This window comes from Haliotis rufescens, unplaced genomic scaffold (assembly GCF_023055435.1).
Source record: "Haliotis rufescens isolate VD_foot unplaced genomic scaffold, xgHalRufe1.0.p SCAF_14, whole genome shotgun sequence".
NCBI classification, from domain to species: domain Eukaryota; kingdom Metazoa; phylum Mollusca; class Gastropoda; order Lepetellida; family Haliotidae; genus Haliotis; species Haliotis rufescens.
Window position 1 is genome coordinate 8,673,111 of NW_025963824.1, and position 21,274 is coordinate 8,694,384.

General features: G+C 40.2%; 1 protein-coding gene across 7 annotated transcripts; it reads right to left on the reverse strand.

Annotated features, from left to right (window-relative positions):
* On the reverse strand, positions 1 to 21,068 carry LOC124145399. 7 transcript variants are annotated; one of them, XR_007220703.1, is made up of 5 exons: positions 20,969 to 21,048; positions 8,799 to 9,080; positions 8,387 to 8,437; positions 7,659 to 7,760; positions 1 to 53 (listed from the first exon to the last, which is right to left on the reverse strand). XR_007220703.1 is itself a non-coding variant. In XM_048395730.1 (5 exons), the coding sequence occupies exons 2-4, from the start codon at positions 17,933 to 17,935 to the stop codon at positions 16,396 to 16,398; spliced, it is 405 nt and encodes a 134-aa protein (XP_048251687.1). In that variant the 5' UTR covers positions 17,936 to 17,946; positions 20,969 to 21,068; the 3' UTR covers positions 1 to 53; positions 16,383 to 16,395. The 7 variants fall into 7 exon arrangements, 3 of the variants coding, with proteins under 3 accessions (XP_048251687.1, XP_048251688.1, XP_048251686.1); XR_007220701.1 differs by lacking the exon at positions 20,969 to 21,048 and adding an exon at positions 12,740 to 12,831; XR_007220704.1 differs by lacking the exon at positions 20,969 to 21,048 and adding an exon at positions 10,599 to 10,687.
* Between the last annotated feature and the right edge of the window lie 206 nt (positions 21,069 to 21,274).

The window sequence follows — 21,274 nt, forward strand, 5'->3', positions numbered from 1 at the left end:
TGCATGCTTCATGTTTATTTGTCAGTCTGTGGCAACTCGTGTCTCCGGGACATCTGAAATAATAAAGAATAAGTAGAAAATGAGAAATAGGTCAATTTGTACTCCAGGACAAAATTTAACTGGTCAGGTTTTATTGATAAAATTGTGAATTTCAGTAACACAAAAGCTAAAACGTCTTACTTTTTTCTGTGATTGTCTTGTAAGTGTACTGGTGTCTATAAAAAAAATGACCGCTTATTTTTTATTAGAAAAGGGGTGCTTATAAAATTTATATAATCATAATTACAGTTGCCTTGTGAGTATATTGTCACAGAATGATGTATTCAAAAGATAACTTTTAATATAATTATAAGACAACATAATAAATCTTCAAAAATTAAAATAGCGTCAATAACATATGTATTTATTCAATAACTATCCAACCTGAACCTTAAGCCTGTAGCCAATACCTTTGCTGTTTGTTTTGTTTGTTGTAAATAATCGATATGCCCTAAAAGATGACTATGCTTTATGTAAGAGGCGACTAACGGGATCGGGTGGTCAGGCTCACTGACTTGTTTGATGAATGTCATTGATCCCAATTGTGTGGATCGATGCTCATGATGTCATTACTGGCTTGTCTGGTCCAGACTCGATTATTTACAGACCGCCGTCAGATAGCTAGAATATTGCTGAGTGTGGCGTTAAACCACAAAGTAAACTGAAACCCTCACTTTGCACACTGACCTTGCACACTGACCACATCAGTTTTAGTTGTGAGTAGGAGGTGAGGGAGAGAGGCTTAGGTGTACATAAACCAACTATTTTTGCCATTGCCTATACCAACTACAGACTTCAACATGGTAACAAGGAACCATGGGTTGGCAACATGAAGTGTACTCACTGAGGATAGATCCTAAGTCCAGGCAGCACCTGCCGTCTACAATGACAATGGTTCCGTCTCTTCACGCCAGTATACAAGCGAGTATCTAAGAAATATTGAAAAGTTTATGTTTTACTGTCTTGTGTGCACCTATTTTAAGGTATATATTTCGAAGAAGATACTGACTTATTACTGATGAAAGAGCCATCACCTATTTTCAGTAATCCATTCATATAATTTTTACCGTTATTTTGCCTTTTACCCCAAAATGATTCTTTTTCAGATACTAAAGTGTCCACATACATCAGGCAGGCATCTGCACAAATACTGCAAATGTTGTCAGCAAAATTACTCTTGCGATAAGTTCAGGATCAAAGGCGTTTTCTTGGTCTGTTGTACAGATATAAAGTTAAAAGTTAAAATGTTGTGAATAAATGTTGTGTAAATCCTTTTCATAAGCATTTGATCTGTGTTAAAATGGCTTATGATGCAAAGGAAATACGGTCTCTGCTGGCCTTTCTTAAGGATTAGATCTGTATTTGAATTAAAAATAAGTTTTGCATCAAGGATATAGCCAAGGTATTTATATTCATCAACAACTTCTACATCTTCAAAGCAAATCGTTTTCCTGGCACCATTTTAAAATTGGTAACAAATGTTCTATAATTAATTCCTGAAACTCTAATACAGATACAGACAGCTTCAACGTCAGCAAACTATTATTAATTGTAAAACAGTTGTCTGAAGAACTAAAACAATCTAATTTGTGAAAGCCAGTGTGAAACAAATTTGTTTAGGTGGGAGATCAGGTAACTTACCACAGTTAAGTGGATTTGCCTCCCTTACTCCAGTACTAATCGCAAATTGATCCCTGATGTGCGTGACTGCATCAAGTCTCCTTCCGCCCACACCAGCAAGCAGCACAAACGCATATCTCATAGGCAACATATTATTTATCTCTTTTTCCCCCGTCCCAATTGGGCATTTTTCTATGGGTTTTTATTGTTTGCATAATTACATTGTAATATAAACGTGTAAGCTTTTCTTTTGTCATCTGGACCAAGTTTGGTAAATCAATTCTTCTTGTATCACACTTTAACATTTCATTATATTTGTTTGTTGGTTTGTTGTTTAACGCCGCACTGAGCAATATTCCGGCTATATGATGGTGGTCTGTAAATAATCGAGTCTGGACCAGACAATCCAGTGATTGACATCATGAGCATCGATTTATAAGTGTTCATATCTATTCATTAGCAATATAAGTAAATGTAAATGTGTTAGCTTTTTGTTTGTCATCTGGACCAAGCTTGGTAAATCAATTCTTCTTATATCACACTTTTTTATAACATTTAATTATAAGTATTCATATCTGTCCATTAGAATTATACGTTTTGTTTGTTTGTTTGTTGTTTTACGCCACACTCAGCAATATTCCAGCAATATGACGGCGGTCTGTAAATAATCGAGTCTGGACCAGACAATCCAGTGATTAATATCATGAGCATTGATCCACGCAATTGGGATCAATGACATGCATCAACCAAGTCAGCGAGCCTGACCACCCGATCCCGTTAGTCGCCTTTTACGACAAGCATAGTCACCTTTTATGACAAGTATGGGTTGCTGAAGACCTATTCTACCCCGGAATCTTCACGGGTCATTTACATTGTAATATAAATGTGTTAGCTTTTCGTTTGTCAACTGGACCAAGCTTGGTAAATCAATTCTTCTTATATCACATTATAACATTTCATTATAACATTTCATTATAAGGATTCATACCTGTTCATTAGAATTATACATTTTGTTTGTTTGTTTGTTGTTTTACGCCGCACTTAACAATATTCCAGCTATATGACTGCGGTCTGTAAATAATCGAGTCTGGACCAGACAATCCAGTGATTGACATCATGAGCATCGATCCATGCAATTGGCCCCGATGACATGCATCAACCAAGTCAGCGAACCTGACCACTCGATCCCGTTAGTCACCTCTTACGACAAGCATGGGTTGCTGAAGACCTATTCTTCCCCGGATCTTCACGGGTAGAATTATACGTGAATGCTTATTTGAATGCGTAAGAATGTGTTTCCTGCCGTAGTTTTCTTGGTGGCTCTCATCAGCATACCATGGTGCATACCTGGGTGCAGCCCTAGTCGGCGGAGGTCGTGGCTGGCATAACAGTGTTCTCGTAAACACTCATAAACTGTTAGTAAGTTGAGTATCAACGTTCATGCTGCACCTTATGTAGTGTACACAAATTACAGAGGATGGCAGTGGATGTTGGTTGGTTGGTTTGTTGTTTAACGCCGCACTCAGCAATATTCCAGCTATGTGACAGCGGTCTGTAAATAATCGAGTCTGGACCAGACAATCCAGTGATTAATATCATGAGCGTCGATCTACGCAATTGGGATCGATGACATGCATCAACTAAGTCGCCTTTTACGACAAGCATAGTCATCTTTTACGGCAAGCATGGGTTGTTGAAGACCTATTCTACCCCGGTATCTTCACGGGTCGGCAGTGGATGTAATGACACAGGATGGACTTGAGTTCACTCATCACGTTGCGTTTAGCCAGTGGGGATGAACTGAACTGGCATCTCCATTCCGGCCAATTTGGTCATGAATTTGTTGTTAATCCATTGCGTCACGATGTGTACCCAGCTAAGCCTCAGACGAAAACAATGTGACTGCATTTCTGTGTACTTCTGCCTTTATTGTCATGTAAGAAAGCTGCGCCAGTATTTCACCAATTATGCATCATATTATCTTTTATAGTATGTCATTGGCATAAATAATATTGGTGAAAGAACAAAGCCCTGTGTAGCCCCAGTCGATTTTATAAGTGTGGATGAGTGTGTCCCATTTACACTAAAAATCTGTGGCCTGTTGACATTAAATGCATTCACCCATTTAATGATGTTCGAGTTGACGCTAATATCAGAAAAATGAAAAATCAACAAACATAATTCTGACATACGAGTCACTTTCATAAGTGGATACAGTTATTGTCCAAGAGGGACAGATGCGCACATTTGGGATCTCTACTGTTCTGATGATCCCCACTGCAGCGAGGACAACGATGAGTGTACCTGCAGGATTTGGAACCATGTCATCAACTTTTGACATGTATAACATCGGCGTGGAGAGGGGATATACACCTCCACACCGATATTGAAATAACCAGCCTTAATGGAACGTGGAACTGACGTGCAGGCAAACGTTAAGAGATATGTGTTGGTGTTGTTGATAATACCATCTATCTTTTGGGTGAAACGTTTGACATTTTGCCCCTTGGTCCTCCAGCTCAGCTTGAATCTCCTGTTCAGACATGTCGGACAGGCAACGAGCCCTATCTCAAACAATGCCCCGACATGAGTTCAATGTCCTGTGAGCGGACACAATAACATCAACATTGGCAAACTTAGTCAACTCAGACAAAAGATTTAAAGATTGTTGTCTCCGGTCGCACTCCACAAGAATGAAGCCAGTTCGAAGACGAGTTACGTTTTTGGCTTCAACACAAATTCCAGATACAGCTTTTGAAACAGCAAATGGATTAAGTCTTATTAGTTCATGATCAGAAGCCTCAATCACCAGGAATCTATAATTTTTTTATTTTGTAACTGTCACATTTTCATCTGAATTGTCACGTTCAAGACGTCTCTTTTTTCCTTTTCGATTCGAACCAGGGGCTTGTAGTAACAATACTATGGGGTACAATTGTTTGAAGCACCCGTAAACTGTCATGGCCCTGGCTATACCCCTGTCTCACACCCTTCCGACCAGGGGTCTGGGAGCGGGAGGTTGACCTAAGATCCTGTGACTCTCCTGTCGCCTTATCTATTGTTTATGTCTCTACCTTGACTCTGCTGTGTGTTGTCATTTCCTCTTTCGCGTCTAACATCCTCTACGATTTTGCCTCCTTTGTAGAATAATATTTTAGTCGGATTTTTAGTTCGTAATTTATTGAGTTCTTGCCTTTGGTTATATGTAAAATCATTTGCAACGCCGTATCCCATTTCTCTAAGGGTTTCCCTTAATCGGATAGTGTACATCTTGTCCTCCCAATGACACATTTTTACAATAAGTGGGCGTGGTTTATGGTCACTTTGTAAAGAGATTCTTTGGGCCCGTTCAATGTCTTTATGTTGCAGTTGCGCTTTTTTGTTCTTATCTCTAGCTCTGTTGATTACGTCTACTGCTTTCTCTCTACATGTATTGTAGGACTCATCCCCACTCTCGGGCACGCTGTAGAGGATAATGTTATTCCAATGTTGCCTTTCTCGGTTTTCGACTCTAACTAACTGATACTGTCCAAATAACTCTCTGTCGACCACTCTATTATTCATAGCATCTGTATCACGTCTAAGGATAGCTAGTTCTTCTTTCTGATGATCGATCCTGATTTTAATAGTCACCGAAGTCATGGTAGTGTTGTAGATAATGAATGGGCCAAATGAAGCTCAGTCCATTTCATAACATTTTAATAGCATCTTCTTTGATATGTTTATTGTTCAGAATATAGAAAAAGGTTACGTAAAGCCGTTTTGATTGATATGTCATGTGTTTATCAGAGAAGATTCTCCACACTCAAAGCAATGTGTCCTGTTCCGAAAAGACATATTCTCTTTATTATCAGTGTCAGGTCTTACATGTCTTCTCTTGGTTAACGAATCTGTCGACCCTTCAACTCCAAAATTGGAAAATAAATATATAAGTATGCTCAACTTTTTTAATGTTTGTTTGTTATTTAACGCCGCAGTCAGCAATATTCCACCTTTATGACTGCGGACTGTAAATATTCGGGTCTGGACAAGACAATCAATTGATTGACATGATGAGCATCGATCCCCCCAGAGACACGATGACATGCATCAATCCAGTCGGCAAGTCTTGAGCACCTGACAACGTTTAGTCGCCTCTAATGACAAGCATAGTCGCTTCTTACGACAAGCATGGGTTGCTAAGAACGTATTCTCACCAGGATCTTCACGGGTTCTTTTTATTGAAAGTAGTTTTGCTTAAAGCAGCGTACTCACTTCGTTTGTCTGGTTATTTGTCAGAGTTGATTCTAACAGCTTCTGTCAAATGGCTGAAATATTGCTGCGTTCGGCAACAAAACTTTCAAAGATGCCGACCATGATATATGTAATAATCATAGGTTATTTATATTGCGCAAATTTTAACATGCAATCTCATCCTACCCATTCACAGCTTGAACAGAGGCACATTTCAAACAAAGTCACTTGCCCAGGAAGACACCGTATTACAGTTTTGGGCAGGAGCCAAGCTGCCGAAACGCGGTCACCCATCCAATGACTTCCTGGGACGGACGTCACTGAACTTCACCTGATTTGTGATCTGTGCGCTGTGACTACGTACCACCACGTGTTGCTGAGTGTGTCCTTTCACAAACGTTTATCTTCCCAGAGCTGTTACTTTTCAAGTTCAAATAACCCATAAATAGGTAAGACAATAAAGGAAAACAAAAATAACAGACTGCGTGCTTTATGTTTATTTGTCAGTCTGTGGCAACTCGTGTTTCCGGGACATCTGAAATAAAAAGGAATAAGTTGAAATGAAGAAATAGGGTAATTTGTTCTCCAAGATAAATATTACAATGGTCGTGCTTTTATTGATCACACTGGGAATTTTCAGAAACACAAAAGCGAAAACTTCTTTCTTTATTCTTTGATTGTTTTTTAAGTGTGCTGGTGTCTATTTGGGCTAAAGATGGGCTCCATAAGCTTTATATGTGGCAAGTATGCAGTCTGGCCATCAATGAAATGCCTGCTTATTCTCCATTAGAAAGGGGGTGCTATTAACATTTATATAATCATAATTACAGTTGGCATGTGAATATATTGTCAAAGGACGACGTATTCAAATGGTTACATATAATACTTATACTACAACACAAGACAATAGATCTTCCTATGTAGCAAAACCCCCGGCGGCACGGGTGGCCCAGACGTCTAAGGCACAGCGATTCAATGTGCTGAGTCGCGTCCCTTGGGCATGCTAGAAACCTATGATTGTGGGTTCGAATCCCGGTTCGCCCCGATTGTTTCTAGGTTTGTCAGCACCATACCCGTGCTCGTGGGTCTCACCGAAGTGGTAAACGTCTGAGACCTGCATCAATTCTGTCTTTCCTCCCACATTTAGCGATATAACTTGAATACTTTTAAAAGCGGTGTTAAGCCCAAAACACTCACCCACCCACTGTGGCAAAACCCTTTAATACAATACCTATTCAACCTGAACCGTTAGCCAACTTTGTAGCCAATACCTTGGTACACTTACAACATATTTCAAAGCTACAAGTGAAAACATGATTCAACATAAACTTGGTTTGATATTACGAAACATCGAAAATCGCTAGCAGATCTTGCCGCTAGCAGATCCGGGGGTAGAATAGGTATTCAGCAACCCATGCTTGGCGTAAAAGGTGACTATGCTTGTCGTAAGAGGCGACTAACAGGATCGGGCGCTCAGGCTCGCTGATTTGGTAGATGCATGTCATCGTTTCCCACTTGCTTGTCTGGTCCAGATTTTCAGACCGCAGTCACATAGCTAGAATATTGCTGAGTGCGGCGTTAAACCACAAAGAAATAACACGTCGGTTTTATGTGAGAGTCGGAGGTGAGGGAGGGAGGCTAAGGTGTACATAAACCAACTAGTTTTGTTCGACTTCAACATTTGCCATTAGCTATACCAACAAAGACATTGAAAACCATGGCAACAAGGAACCAAGTTCTAGGTTGACAACATGAAGTGTACTCACTGAGGATGGATCGTCAGTCCAGGCTACGTCAAAAGTGTTGCAGCACCTGCCGTCCACAATGACAATGGTTCTTGTTGTTCACGCCAGTAGACGTGTAAAAATCTAAGAAATATTGACAAGTATTAATTTACTGTCTTGCGTTCACCTATTTTAACATATTTAATACAAAGAAGATACTGACTTTCATTACTGATGACAGAGTCATCACCTATTTCCATGCAGGAAGCCTAGGTACTATAAGTCCCCATGATCTCCAGCGAGGTGGCCTAACTTTGGTTACTGGTTGCCTACAGCCCGTGTTTTAAAACTGTTAACATCATATTGTTATGTCCAAATATGTTTCATAAAATTGTTTTAAAATATAGTATGCTCAAATATGTTTCACAACTTGTTTTTGAGTGAGTGAGTGAGTGAGTGAGTGAGTGAACTAAAGTGTCAAGGGACATCAGGCAGGCATATGCACAAATACAGCAAATGTTGTCACCAAAATTACCTTTGCCTTACGACCCGTGGGTTTAGATTCAAATATTTTTGTTATATAGCTGGAATATTGCTGTGTGCGGCGTTAAACAACAAACAATCCAGCATGATACAACTCGATTCTAACGTAGGTGACTTTTTATCGTTATTTCGAAACCTGTTCTCTCCCAAAATGTATACAAATTTCACAAAACAAAACAAAACAACTCCATCATTTTAAACAATACAAATTCACTCGCTTCACTTACATGCTCGTTTTGCAGCATCATACAGCTCTTCTTTTGCAACCATCCCATCACCTGTAAATATTGTTCTTTAGTTGAAGCGTGCTACTGGACAGAGTTAAGATCAGAAAACGCATTATATTAACAATATGTAACTTGAATTATTAATGCTCGAATCTTGTTCCTCATTGTTCGTACTTTAACAAAAGAGTGATTTTTCCTTGTCTAAATACTGACCCCATGGTGAAAAAAAACCAGACAGGGCGAATCTAGAGTTTGATCCTACGCACATAGGTGTTTAAAACGCCTCTCTGCACAGCGAATTGTGTCGCATCAGACTACAGAGTCACTAAGCCCTTTTATATGAATATATGAGTACACTTGTCAGATTTATAAGCTACTACATATCATTGCGGAATTATCAGGTAATACTCACGTTTCTGCATCACCTCTGCCAGGAGTGGGTCGTCTTCATCAACATCGAGAATCGTTGAAACGTCACGTCTACCCAGATTCTTTGCGTTCAACTTGAGAAACAGGTGCAGAAGATCCTTGATGTTTGCGCCGCAGTGGCAGTTGTTGGTATTGGCATGATTGCTTTGCTGTATCACAACCCTTCGACGCCTCCTCCTCCGCCAACCGTCACTCTCGGGCATAAGCATCAGCATCACCAGCATCAGGACCAGGGCGTGGCTCACTCGCAACATCGTGTTTGACGCTAAACACGCAATAAGTTTTGGATTAGAGACGTTAAGTTTAACTGTTGTAGAACTTCGCACTGTACAGATCCGCGCCCCCCCCCCCCCCCCAATTCCTCTCTCTCACACACACACACACAAACACACACACAAACACACACACAAACACACACACACACACACACACACACACACACACACACACACACACACACACACACACACACGCACTTTTCATCATCGAAAAGTTAGATATTTATCAACACATTTTCACAAGGGGAGTTTTGCTCAACCCCTCCACCCATTGGCCAATATCTACATTCATAAAGATTTTCAGATTTAATAATTTGCGTTTTTAGTCCGTGTTTTGAAGTGAGTGAGTTAGTGAGTGCGTGAGTTAAAATTTTACATCGCATCGGCAATATTGCAGCCATATCGCGATGAGAACAAGGTAGTTACTATAATTAAAGACCTGTCGACGAAGGACAGTAAAACGGTCAGGTGAATATCACAGTTTATATATAAAACAAACCTAAGCAATAATAAAACAAAGAATTTTTAGCAGATTAGTTCCTATAAATTAAAACCAGGCTATAGACCACAAGCAATAGACCACAAGTGGGAATGATGGGGACTTACAGTGCTTTTGCTTCCTGCATGATACCCCTGCAGGATTTATGCCATCACTTTGGTCACCAGCGGTTGTGTGTAATACTAACCAATATTAAAAATAGAAGCACTGTCAATACATTAAAACACTAGTTGATATTATACACTCCAACATAGATGGACTCACGTGCCACTGTCAGGAGGACAATAATTGACACAACTTTAACCCCCTGAGTGGCACAGTCTTCAATAAACTCAGTTGTTAATTAACATCATACTAATTTAAAACAATTCAAAGCTCAAAATTTATCTAATAGTTCTATTTCTTTAAAAAAAATTAGAATTAAACGAGCATTGATATTTATAAAAATATCCTTCAAAGAAGTTGAATTATGATAATTATCCCTTGCGATAGAAAAGTCGACACAGTCAAGCAACATATGCTTAACAGTGAACCTTTCATCCCAAGGGACACAGAATGGAGGATCTTCGCCCTTCAAAATATATTCGTGTGTAAAACGTGTCTGGCCAATGCAGCATCGTCTAAGAATGACTTCGTCACGTCTACAATAACGACCCAAGTAGGTGTAGCCTAATTTGGGCTTAAATTCATGGAGTTTATTTATACCTACTTGGGCGTCCCATCTTTTCTGCATCAAATCTCTCACATATTCCTTGATGTAAGGTTTAAAATCACTATAGGGAAGCGAAAGGCAAGAGACGGATTTATCAAGAGCTGCTTTAGCTGCAGCATTAGCTCGGGTGTTACCAGCAATACCAACATGACTTGGTAACCAACTCAGAACGATGTCGTATTGGCCAGTGGCAAGAGTATTGTATAATTCTAAAATATAAAGAATTAGTGGATGATTAGAGTGGACATTTTTCAGTGCCTGTAGGCACGATAAAGAATCAGAGAAAGTTCATACGTGTAGTTTGTTTCTGGATATATTCCAAGGCTGTTTGAATAGCCTTGGCTTCAGCAGTAAAGATAGAACTTTTGTCTGGTAATCTTGAAGAAATAATTCTCACCGCTCCATCTTCACTGATGGATCCAATGAAGGTAGCACTGGAAACTTTGCCACTATCCTTGGATCCATCAGTGAAGATGGAGCGGTGAGAATCGTACTTTGATCTTAACTGGACATATTCTTGCTGAAAGACTAACTGGCTTGTATCTGATTTTTTAAATATTGTAAGTGTGAGGTCTACATCAGGTTGGACTGAAGATTGATGACATACCTACCATAACATATTGTACAGAGTTTCTAGAATTATATATATATATATATCATCAGACAGAAGAAACATATGTGTACAATGCTGTACACGTATCACACAGAGACAAATCCATTTTCGAAATCAAGTTAAGTTACAGAAGTCTAATTAAAACGGGAGGATAGGTCAACCAACGGGATCGGGTGGGATCGTTGACTTGGTTGATGCATGTCATCGATCCCAATTGCGTGGATCGATGCTCATGATGTCAAACAATGGATTGTCTGGTCCCGATTCGATTATTTACAGACCGCCGTCATATAGTCGGAATATTGCTTAGTGCGGCTTTGAACAACAAACAAATAAATATCCTTAAACTGCTTGTATAGACGAATGCTTGCTGGTATGAATTATTGCCGTGCTCTGTTTGTTTTCATTATGGATAATCACAGTCGGCATCCGGAAGGGAGAAATTAAACTGTGAAAAATAACATGTGTACTGTCATTTAATGTTTTCCTCACTGTCTAAGAATTTTCTGCTCCTAAATGTCCTAAATCCCAATGTCGTCACACGAGAAGCGAATGATTTTAGGAGAAGTATTGATAACGTCGAATATTTTGTCTTTATTGGAAACAATAATACCATACCATACCAGCCAAGAAAGTTAAACGTTAAAATGCTGTGAATAAATGTTTTGTAAAACAATTTCCTGAAACTGCTAAAACAATCTAATTTGTGAAAGTCAGTGTGAAACATTTGTGGGAGGTGAGACTGCATGAAGCGGCGCACACCAGCAAGCAGCACAAACGCATATCTCAAAGGCAACAAATTATTTATCCCTTCCCTCCCGGCCCAATTTGGCATTTTTTCCTTGGTTTTTAATGTTTGCATGTTTACATTGTAATATAAACGTGTTAGCTTTTCGTTTGTCATCTGGACCAAGTTTGGTAAATCAATTCTTCTTGTATCACACTTTAACATTTCATTGTATTTGTTTGTTTGTTTGTTGTTTAACGCCGCACTCAGCAACATTCCGGCTATATGAAGGTGGTCTGTAAATAATCGAGTCTGGACCAGACAATCCAGTGATTGACATCGTGAGCATCGATTTATAAGTGTTCATATCTGTTCATTAGCAATATAAGTAAATGCTTATGTGAATGCGCTCATATCTGTTCATTAGCAATATAAGTAAATGCTTATGTGCATTCGTAAGAGTGTTTCCTGTCGTAGTTTTCTTGGTGGCTCTCATCAGCATACCGTGACTTTACATTAACTCACTCACTCACTCATCAGCATACCATGGAGCATACCTGGGTGCAGCCCTAGTCGGCGGAGGTCGTGGCTGTCATATCAATGTTCTCATAAACTGTAAGTTGAGCCCGAACGTACTCACTGCACGTTTGTTGCCCATTATGCATCACATTATATTTTTTAGTATTTCAATACACTTAATCGTTTGTGTATTGGATAAATAATATTGGTGAAAGAACACTGCCCTGTGTAGCCCCAGTAGATGTTATTACCGCGGATGAAGTAATAGAGTGTCAGGAACATATTTGTAACCCTGGTCCTGAAAGTGTAGTCACGGAATCATTCAATAGCATCTAACGACAAGCAACAGAGTGCCAGGAACATATTTGTAACCCAGGTCCCTAAAGTGTAGTCACGGAATCATTCAATAGCATCTTACGACAAGCAACAGAGTGCCAGGAACATATTGTAACCCAGGTCCCCAAAGTGTAATCACAGAACCCATTACATAGCATCTTACGACAATCATACAGTAACTCCTGCTAGTTAAACAGATGAATGAATTTTCAACACCGGAAGAATAAAGGCGATACTTACTCTACTTTTTCGTTCTGCTGTGCGGCTTCCTGCTGGAGTCTCCCCTTCCTGCTGGGGCTGCCTGTCATTTATACCATCCTGATGCTGTGGATGTCGCATCATTGGCTGAAAAGGTGTCATGTCCTGTCCTCCATAAGGAAACGATTAATGTAACTTGGTTGATTGCAACCCACACATAACAAGTCCAATAAATATAGATTTTGATTACGTCCATTATCTATGTGCTATGTCAGCATTCTTCGGATCTTTTTAATCAAAGCTTAGCACCTGGATGTGATAAGAGCTAATTGGCTGCTGGTATCACTGCAACAATATCATCAGCGCAGAGACATCTGTTTGGAAAAGTAGGGAGGGTGCACATATACGGGAAAAAATTCCGTTCTGTCAAATAAAATGCTTGAATGAGAGAACATTTAATATTTTCTGATTTTTTTTAATGAGAGTCATTTTTTGTTGTTGGAAAAGTGGAAGAAATTATTTAAAAAAATAAATTAGTCAAACAGATACATAGGGACGGTGTAAGAGCAATTATATGTTTGTTTGAATTTTGTTATATGGTATCGACAATATATTTCAATGTCCGTGTCATTTATATATTATCGTATATGTTATACGTAATAGTGTCAGGTTTGTGTTGTCGCAAACGTCAGTGCATACTTCCTCCCAGATAAATAAATTATATTTGTTTTTATCCACCATGACTTAAGTGATGCAAAAAACAGGTAAGCCTCATCTCAGGTTTTTACAAAAACAGAGTAAAAGCTCTTTAGCCTAAAGGCCACCAGTCCGTCTTTCATATTAACAATGTTAATTGATTGGACGCTAAGACTCAGGTAGATTACATTTTGTCCTAGCCAGATGGGGTAGGACATTGCTCATAAGACGGACCAGTGATATGTTTAGATAAACATAGGCCATCCTATAGCTGGAATAGTGCTGACTACGCAGTAAACAACATTAACACTGTTTTCTGGCATACATGTGTTAATTTCCAAGTTTGATTGTTTTTTGTTTGACTCCACTCTCAGCAACATCCCACCTATTTGACGGCAGTCTGTAAATAACCAAGTGATTGTATGCGCATTTATCCACGCAATTGGTTTACGATGACATGCATCAACCAAGTCAGCGAGCCTGACCATCTGATCCCGTTGGTGCCTCTTACGACTAAAGTCGCCTCTTACGAGTTGAAGACCAATTCTAACCTGTAACTTAAGAGGTTGTGATGCATGTAAACATACTTATATAAAGAAACATACATGGCGTCTAATGTTACTTTTGTTGAATATGCAGACAAACCCTAGCCGCACCGAGTTACGTATCACAGCTTCAAACTACAGAACTTTTACTTCAATTCAGTGCAAATCACTGCAATTGTTTCGTTGCACCAGAACGATAGTTACGTATCGTATGTGTCAGATACGAGATCGTGATTTGTGGATACGATGACATTCATCAATAATGCGAGCCTGACTACGTGATGCTGTTAGTCGTCTCTTATCACTAGCATCGGTTGCTTTGAGCAATTCTAACCAGGATCGTCATGGGGGCCCTCTAACACTACACTAAATATTGACTTTCTATATAGTTGTGATGCAAGATACACACGGATAAGCACAGCGACAGCTGCTGCAATCGTTTGCGGATGTTCCAATAACGGTTGATATTCACCTCCACAGGAATCGTTATTCTTGGTAATTTTTTCCACTTTTTTACTAATAATTTCACCCTTTGGTCCAGTTGGCGAATATTAAACGTGGAATGATCTATGATCGTGGTTCAAATCCCACATTCGACCTGATTATGATTATTTGTATCATACCATCCTCGATTGTCCAGTGTAACATATCTCCATTCTATTACGGTATATACCCTTGACTCATCTGTGCGGATTCTGGATAAGAATATAGGTTCCGAGCAATCTGATAATGTTTGTCGTAAGAAGCAGCTAAATGGTGACTTGGTTGCCTGCATGTCATCGAAACCCAATTGCGTGGATCGGTGCTCATGACCTCAATCACTGGATTGCCTGGTCCGGGCTCGAATATTTACAGACCGTCCGCCATACAGCTGGAATATTGCTGAGAGCAGCGTTAAACAACAAACAAACAAACAAACAAACAATCTATCGAGGAGGGCGTGTTGTCACATCCCATTCTTCCTAAAATGGGGCTAAAACAAGGACTGGTCGGCTCGGAGTCAGTATACTGTGTCTGAGTGGGGTACTCATGTTAAACTGTGGCATGGTATCTCAGTGAGCTAGCACTATCAATCGGCATCATTCCGGACTAGTACAAGCATTGACACAAACACACACAAGTACACGCACGTCGCTATATAAGTGCAATAATCTTGGACGCGACGTTTAACCCAATTTCACCTCACCCCCTGAAGCCTGTACCAGGATAGCCCGTCCACACAGTTGTTAAGTGTTTGTAAGACACCAGAAACGTCTTGTTATTTGGTCCTCCAGCAACTATGCTTGTCTTAATGTATCGGCTGGTCTGGCTTGGTTTATTACGTATCTATTTAATACCTATATCAACGGTTGCATGTAATCAAGAAAATTACTTTTTTTAAATATTTTTTTCTGTGGCACTGTTAAAGCAACGGTTTGGCAAGTCTGCATCCAGTCCCTGTTCTTATATATCAACATTTTTTGACGGTGACAGACCTCAACATGGTTTGCTGAAAATGACCTTGTTTTAGGGTACATATTTAAGAAGACTGTTACGTTTCAGTTCATATCACCGAAATATTAGGAAAGACAATGAAGGAAAACATAAAATACAGACTGAGTGCTTTATGTTTATTTGTCAGTCTGTGGCAACTCGTGTCTCCAGGATATCTGAAATGATAATGAGTAAGTAGAAGAATAAGAAATATGGCAATTTGTACAAGACAAAATTTATCTGGTTATGTTAATATTGATTACATTGTGAATTTTCAGAAACGCATAAGCTAAAACGTCTCTCTTTATTTTTTAATTTTTTAAAGTGTTCGGGTGTTTATTAGGGCACCATAAGCTTTAAATATGTCATGTGTGCATTCTGCCCATCAATGAAATGACCGCTTATTCTCTTATTAGAAAGAAAGGCCAGTGGAGATCTGGGGTAGATTAGGTCTTCAGCATACCATGCTTGTCGTAAGAGACGCCTAACGGGATCAGGCGGTCAGGCTCGCTGACTTGGTTTATGAATGGCATCGTATCCCAATTGCGTGAAGACCCGTGAAGATTCCGGGGTAGAATAGGTCTTCCGCAACCCATCCTTGCCGTAAAAGGTGACAATGCTTGTCGTAAAAGGCGACTAACGGGATCGGGTGGTCAGGCTAGTTGACTTGGTTGATGCATGTTATCGATCCCAATTGCGTGGATCGATGCTCATGATATCAATCACTGGATTGCCTGGTCCATCTTCGATTATTTACAGATCACCGTTATATTACTGAGTGCGACGTTTAACCACAAAGAAATAAACTTAATCCCTCACCATGCACACTGACCATGCCGACTTTGTGTGAGAGTCGGAGGTGAGGGAGGGAGGCTAAGGTGTACTTAAACCATTAGCTATACCAACAAAGACATTGAAAGCCATGGTAACAAGGAACCAAGCTCTTGGTTGACAACATGAAGTGTACTCACTGAGGATAGATCGTCAGTCCAGGCTACGTCCAAGTTGTTGCAGCACCTGCTGTCCACAGTGACACTGGTTGGTGTTCTGCGAGCGAGTAGCTGCGGAATATTGAAAAGAAGAGAATTACCGACTTTCATTACTGATGAAAGAGTCATCACCTATTTCCAATTGGTTGGTTTGTTGTTTAACGCCGCACTCGTTAAACTCGTTAAGTTTTCCAGCTATATGACGGTGATCTGTATCTTATCGAGTCTGGACCAGATAATCCAGTGATTGATATAATGAGCATCGATCCACGCAATTGGGATCGATGACATCCATCAACCAAGTCAGCGAGCCTGACCACCCCATCCCGTTAGTCGCCTATTACGACAAGCATAGTCGCCTTTTATTGCAAGCATGAGTTTCTGACGACGTATTCTAACCTAATCCATTCATATACTTTTTTCCTTTTCCTTTTACCCCCAATTGATTCTGTTTCGAGATACTAAGGTGCCAACAGACATCAGGCAAGCTTATGCACAAATGCAGCAAATAATGTCACAAAATTACTTTTGCCTTACGACCCGTGAATTTCCGGGATAGAATAGGTCTTCAGCAACGCATTCTTGTTGTAAGAGGCGACTAACGGGATCGGGTGCCCAGACTCGCTGACTTGGTTGATGCATGTCATTGTACCCCAATTGCGTGGATCGATGCTCATGACGTCAATCACTGGATTATTTACAGACTGCCGTCATACAGCTGGAATTTTGCTGCATGCGGCGTTAAACAACCAGCAATCCAGCATAATACATCTCGATTCTAACATAGATGATTTTTTTATTATTTCGAAAACTGTTCTCTCCCAAAATATATACACATTTCACAAAACAAAACAAAACATCTGCATCATTTTAAACAATATAAATCCACTCGCTTCACTTACCTGCTCGCTTTGCAGCATCGTACAGCTCTTCTTTAGCAACCACCCCGTCACCTGTTAATATTGTGCACGTATTATATTAACAACATGCAACTTGAATTATTAATGCTCGAATCTTGTTTCACATTGTTCGCACTTTAACAAAAGAGTTCTTTTTCCTTGTCTAAATGTTTCCCCCATGCTGAAAAAACAACAGACGAGCGAATCTAGAATAAAACACCTCTGAGCACAGCGAATTGTGTCGCATCCGACAGCAGTCACTAAGCCCTTTTATACGAGTATAGGAGACAGTAAACTTGTCAGATAGCTAGATTCATAAGCTGCTACATATCATTGCGGAATTATCTTGTAATGCTCACGTTTCTGCATCACCCCTGCCAGGAGTGGGTCGCCTTCATCAACATCGAGAATCGTGGCAACGTCACGTCTACCCAGTTTCTTTGCCCTCAAGGCTCGCAACAGGTCCAGAAGTTCCTTGATGGTGGCGCCGCAGTGGCAGTTGTTGGTGTTGGTATCATGGCTTTGCTGTATCACGACCCTGCGACGCCTCCTCCCTCCCCACCACCAACCGTCACTCTCGGGCATCAGCATCAGCATCACCAGCAGCAGGACCAGGGCGTGGCTCTCTCGCAACATCGTGTTTGACGCTAAACTCGCAATAAGTTTTGGATTAGAGACGTTTAGTTTGTCTGTTTTACAACTTCGCACTATACAGATCTCCCCCCCCCCCCCCCCCCCCCCCGCACCCCCACCCCTCACTCTCTTACACACACGCGCGCGTGCGCACATCGAACTAGATATTTTATGGACACACACACACGCATACACACACACGCACGCACGCACGCACGCACGCACGCATGCACGCACGCACGCGCGCGCATTGGTCAACATCTACATTCATAAAGAGTATTTGTTAGAACAGGTCTTCAGCCACCCATCTCACCGTAAAAGGCGACTATGCTTGTCGCAAGAGGCGACTAACGGGATCGGGGTGCCAGGCTCGCTGACTTGGTTGATACATGTCATCGTATCCCAATGGCGTGGATCGATGCTCATGATGTCAATCACTGGATTGTCTGGTCCAGACTCAATTATTTAGAGACCGCCATCATACATCTGGAATATTTCTGAGTACGGCGTTAAACAACAATCAAATAAAAAAGTGTAACAGGGTATAGGTTCAATAATAAATATACACATACAGGTTCAGATTTAACAAGAAAGAAGTGACAATTGACCCCCCCCCCAAAAAAACAAAAAAAACAACAAAAAACAACAACAAACAAACAAAAAACAAACAAACCTCCCATGTTACCAGTGTTCACTACGAGGAAGCAGATCATCATGAACACCTTTGAATACAAATTTGATTGAGGAATTACATAAGAAGAATTATCAAAAGGACCAAAAACTGTTGATATAAATACACATAAAACATGGAACAATATCATATAAGAAAATCAATAAGTTAATAATTTCCATCTAGCCTTAACAGATATTCATAAATTCAAACTAACACAAAGCACAGATACTTATGATGATCTACATGTGTGGAAACAATTTTGGAAAATATATTAGCTATACAAAACCAATCATCAAAATTTCTAAATTCCTTCATGTTTCCATGAAAACAGCAAAAGAGAAAACTTTCAAAACTTATAAAAGATAAAAAAATAATCATAGTGGTTAATGTCGCAAGTTTGCTGAAGCTAGGATACATACTATCGTAAACATGGATCGTACAAAAAACTCTACCCAAAATTTATGTTTCACCATGATTCCATGGAAACGGCAAAAATAAAAAAAAATCAGAATCTTCAAACTAGCATAAGGCACAAGTACTCATTGTGGTAAATGTGTGTAGCAAGCTTGATGAAGCTAGGATGCATAGTTAAAAAGATATAGACCGTACAAAACACCCACCCTAAAAGTTTAAGTTTCTAATGCTTCCATGGAAACGACAAAAATTTAAAAAGTTCAGAATCTTCAAACTAGCCAAAGGCACAAGTACTCATTGCGGTAAATGTGTGTAGCAAGTTTGATGAAGCTAGGATGCATAGTTAAAAAGATATTGGCCGTACAAAACACCCACCCTAAAAGTTTAAGTTTCTAATGTTTCCATAGAAACGGCAAAAATTAAACAGTTCAGAATCTTCAAACTAGCACAAGGCACAAGTACTCATTGTGGTTAATGTGTGTAGAAAGTTTGGTGAAGCTAGGGTGCATGGTTAAAAAGTTATGGGCCATACAAAGGCTCGGACGGAAGGACGGACGGACGGAACGCTATATACCACCGATTTACTTCGTAAACGGGGGTATAATAATATGCGTTTTTAGTCCGTGTTTTGAAGATTGATGACATACCGTGCCAAGAACATATTGGACGGGGTAACCAGAATTATATATATGTCATCAGACAGAAGAAACATGTATGTACAATACTGCACATGTATCATACGCAGACTAAAATCAAACTAAAAAATCAAGTCAAGTTGATTAAAACGGGAGGACAAAAACCATACATTTTCTAAAACTGACTGCATCAAGCGGCGCACACCCGCAAGCAGACAAAGGCATATCTCATAGGCAACATAGTATTAATCCCTTCCCTCCCTGCCCAGTTTGGCATTTTTCCTAGGTTTTTAATGTTTGCTTATTTACATTGTAATGTAAACAAGTTAGCTTTTCGTTTGTCATCTGGACAAAGTTTGGTAAATCAATTCTTCTTGCATCACACTTTAACATTCCATTATAAGTATTCATATGTGTTCATTAGCAATATAAGTAAATGCGGAGGTCGTGGCTGGCATAACAGTGTTCTCATAAACTGTAAGTTGAGCCTCAACGTACTAACTGTAGGGCGCAAACAGTGTAACTGCATTTCTGTGTACTGTATAATACAGATTGTCGTAATTCCTGCCTATTTTGTTATGTAATAATGCTGCGTCCATATTTTGCCACTCTATAAGCATCATATTATCTTTTGTATTATATTGGGGGCACGGGTGGCCCAGTAGTCTAAGGCGCCGCGATTCGCTGTGCAGAGTTGCGTCACTTGGGCACGCCAGGAACCTATGATTGTGGGTTCGAATCCCGGTTCGCCCCGATTATGCTTCTAGGTTTGTCAGCACCATACCCGTGCTCGTGGGTTTCACCGAAGTGGTAAACGTCTGAGAGCTGCATCACTTCGGGCTTTCCTCCCACATTAAGCTGACACGCCGTGATATAACTGAAGCGGAGTTAAACCCAACTCACTCACTCACTGTTTTGTATTATTTCATTCACACTTAATCATTTGTGTATAGGATAAATAATATTGGTGAAAGAACATATCCTTGTGTAGCCCCAGTAGGTTTTTTTTTACTGTGGATGAAGCAATAGAGTGCCAAAACATATTGTAACCCAGGTCCCCAAAATGTAATCTCATAAAACATTAAATAGCATCTTACGACAAGCATACAGTAACTCCTGCGAGTTAATCAGAGGACACGCCGAAGACCCGGGTTCTATTCCCGACATGGGTACAATGTGTGAAGCCCATTTCTGGTGTCCCCCGCCGTGATATTGCTGGAATATTGCTAAATGCGGAGCAAAACCATACTCAGTCAGTCAGCAGTAAACAGAGGAGTGAATTTTCAACATCGGAAGAATAAAGGCGATACTTACTCTACTTCTTCGTTCTGCTGTGCGGCTTCCTGCTGGAGTCTCCCCTTCCTGCTGGGGCTGCCTGTCATTTATACCATCCTGATGCTGTGGATGTCGCATCATTGGCTGAAGGGGTGTCATTTGCTGTCCTCAACAGGGAAACGATTAATGTTGACTTAGGCCAACTAGTTTTCCTGGTCGAAGTGCAACAAACGCCTCTCATAATGAGTGACAAAGCGTCCATTAGGGAATATGTTTGCATAACTGGTACCATGTGCTATCTCAATGTTGTCACTGTAACTGCAATACAAGTGTGGATACAGCTGT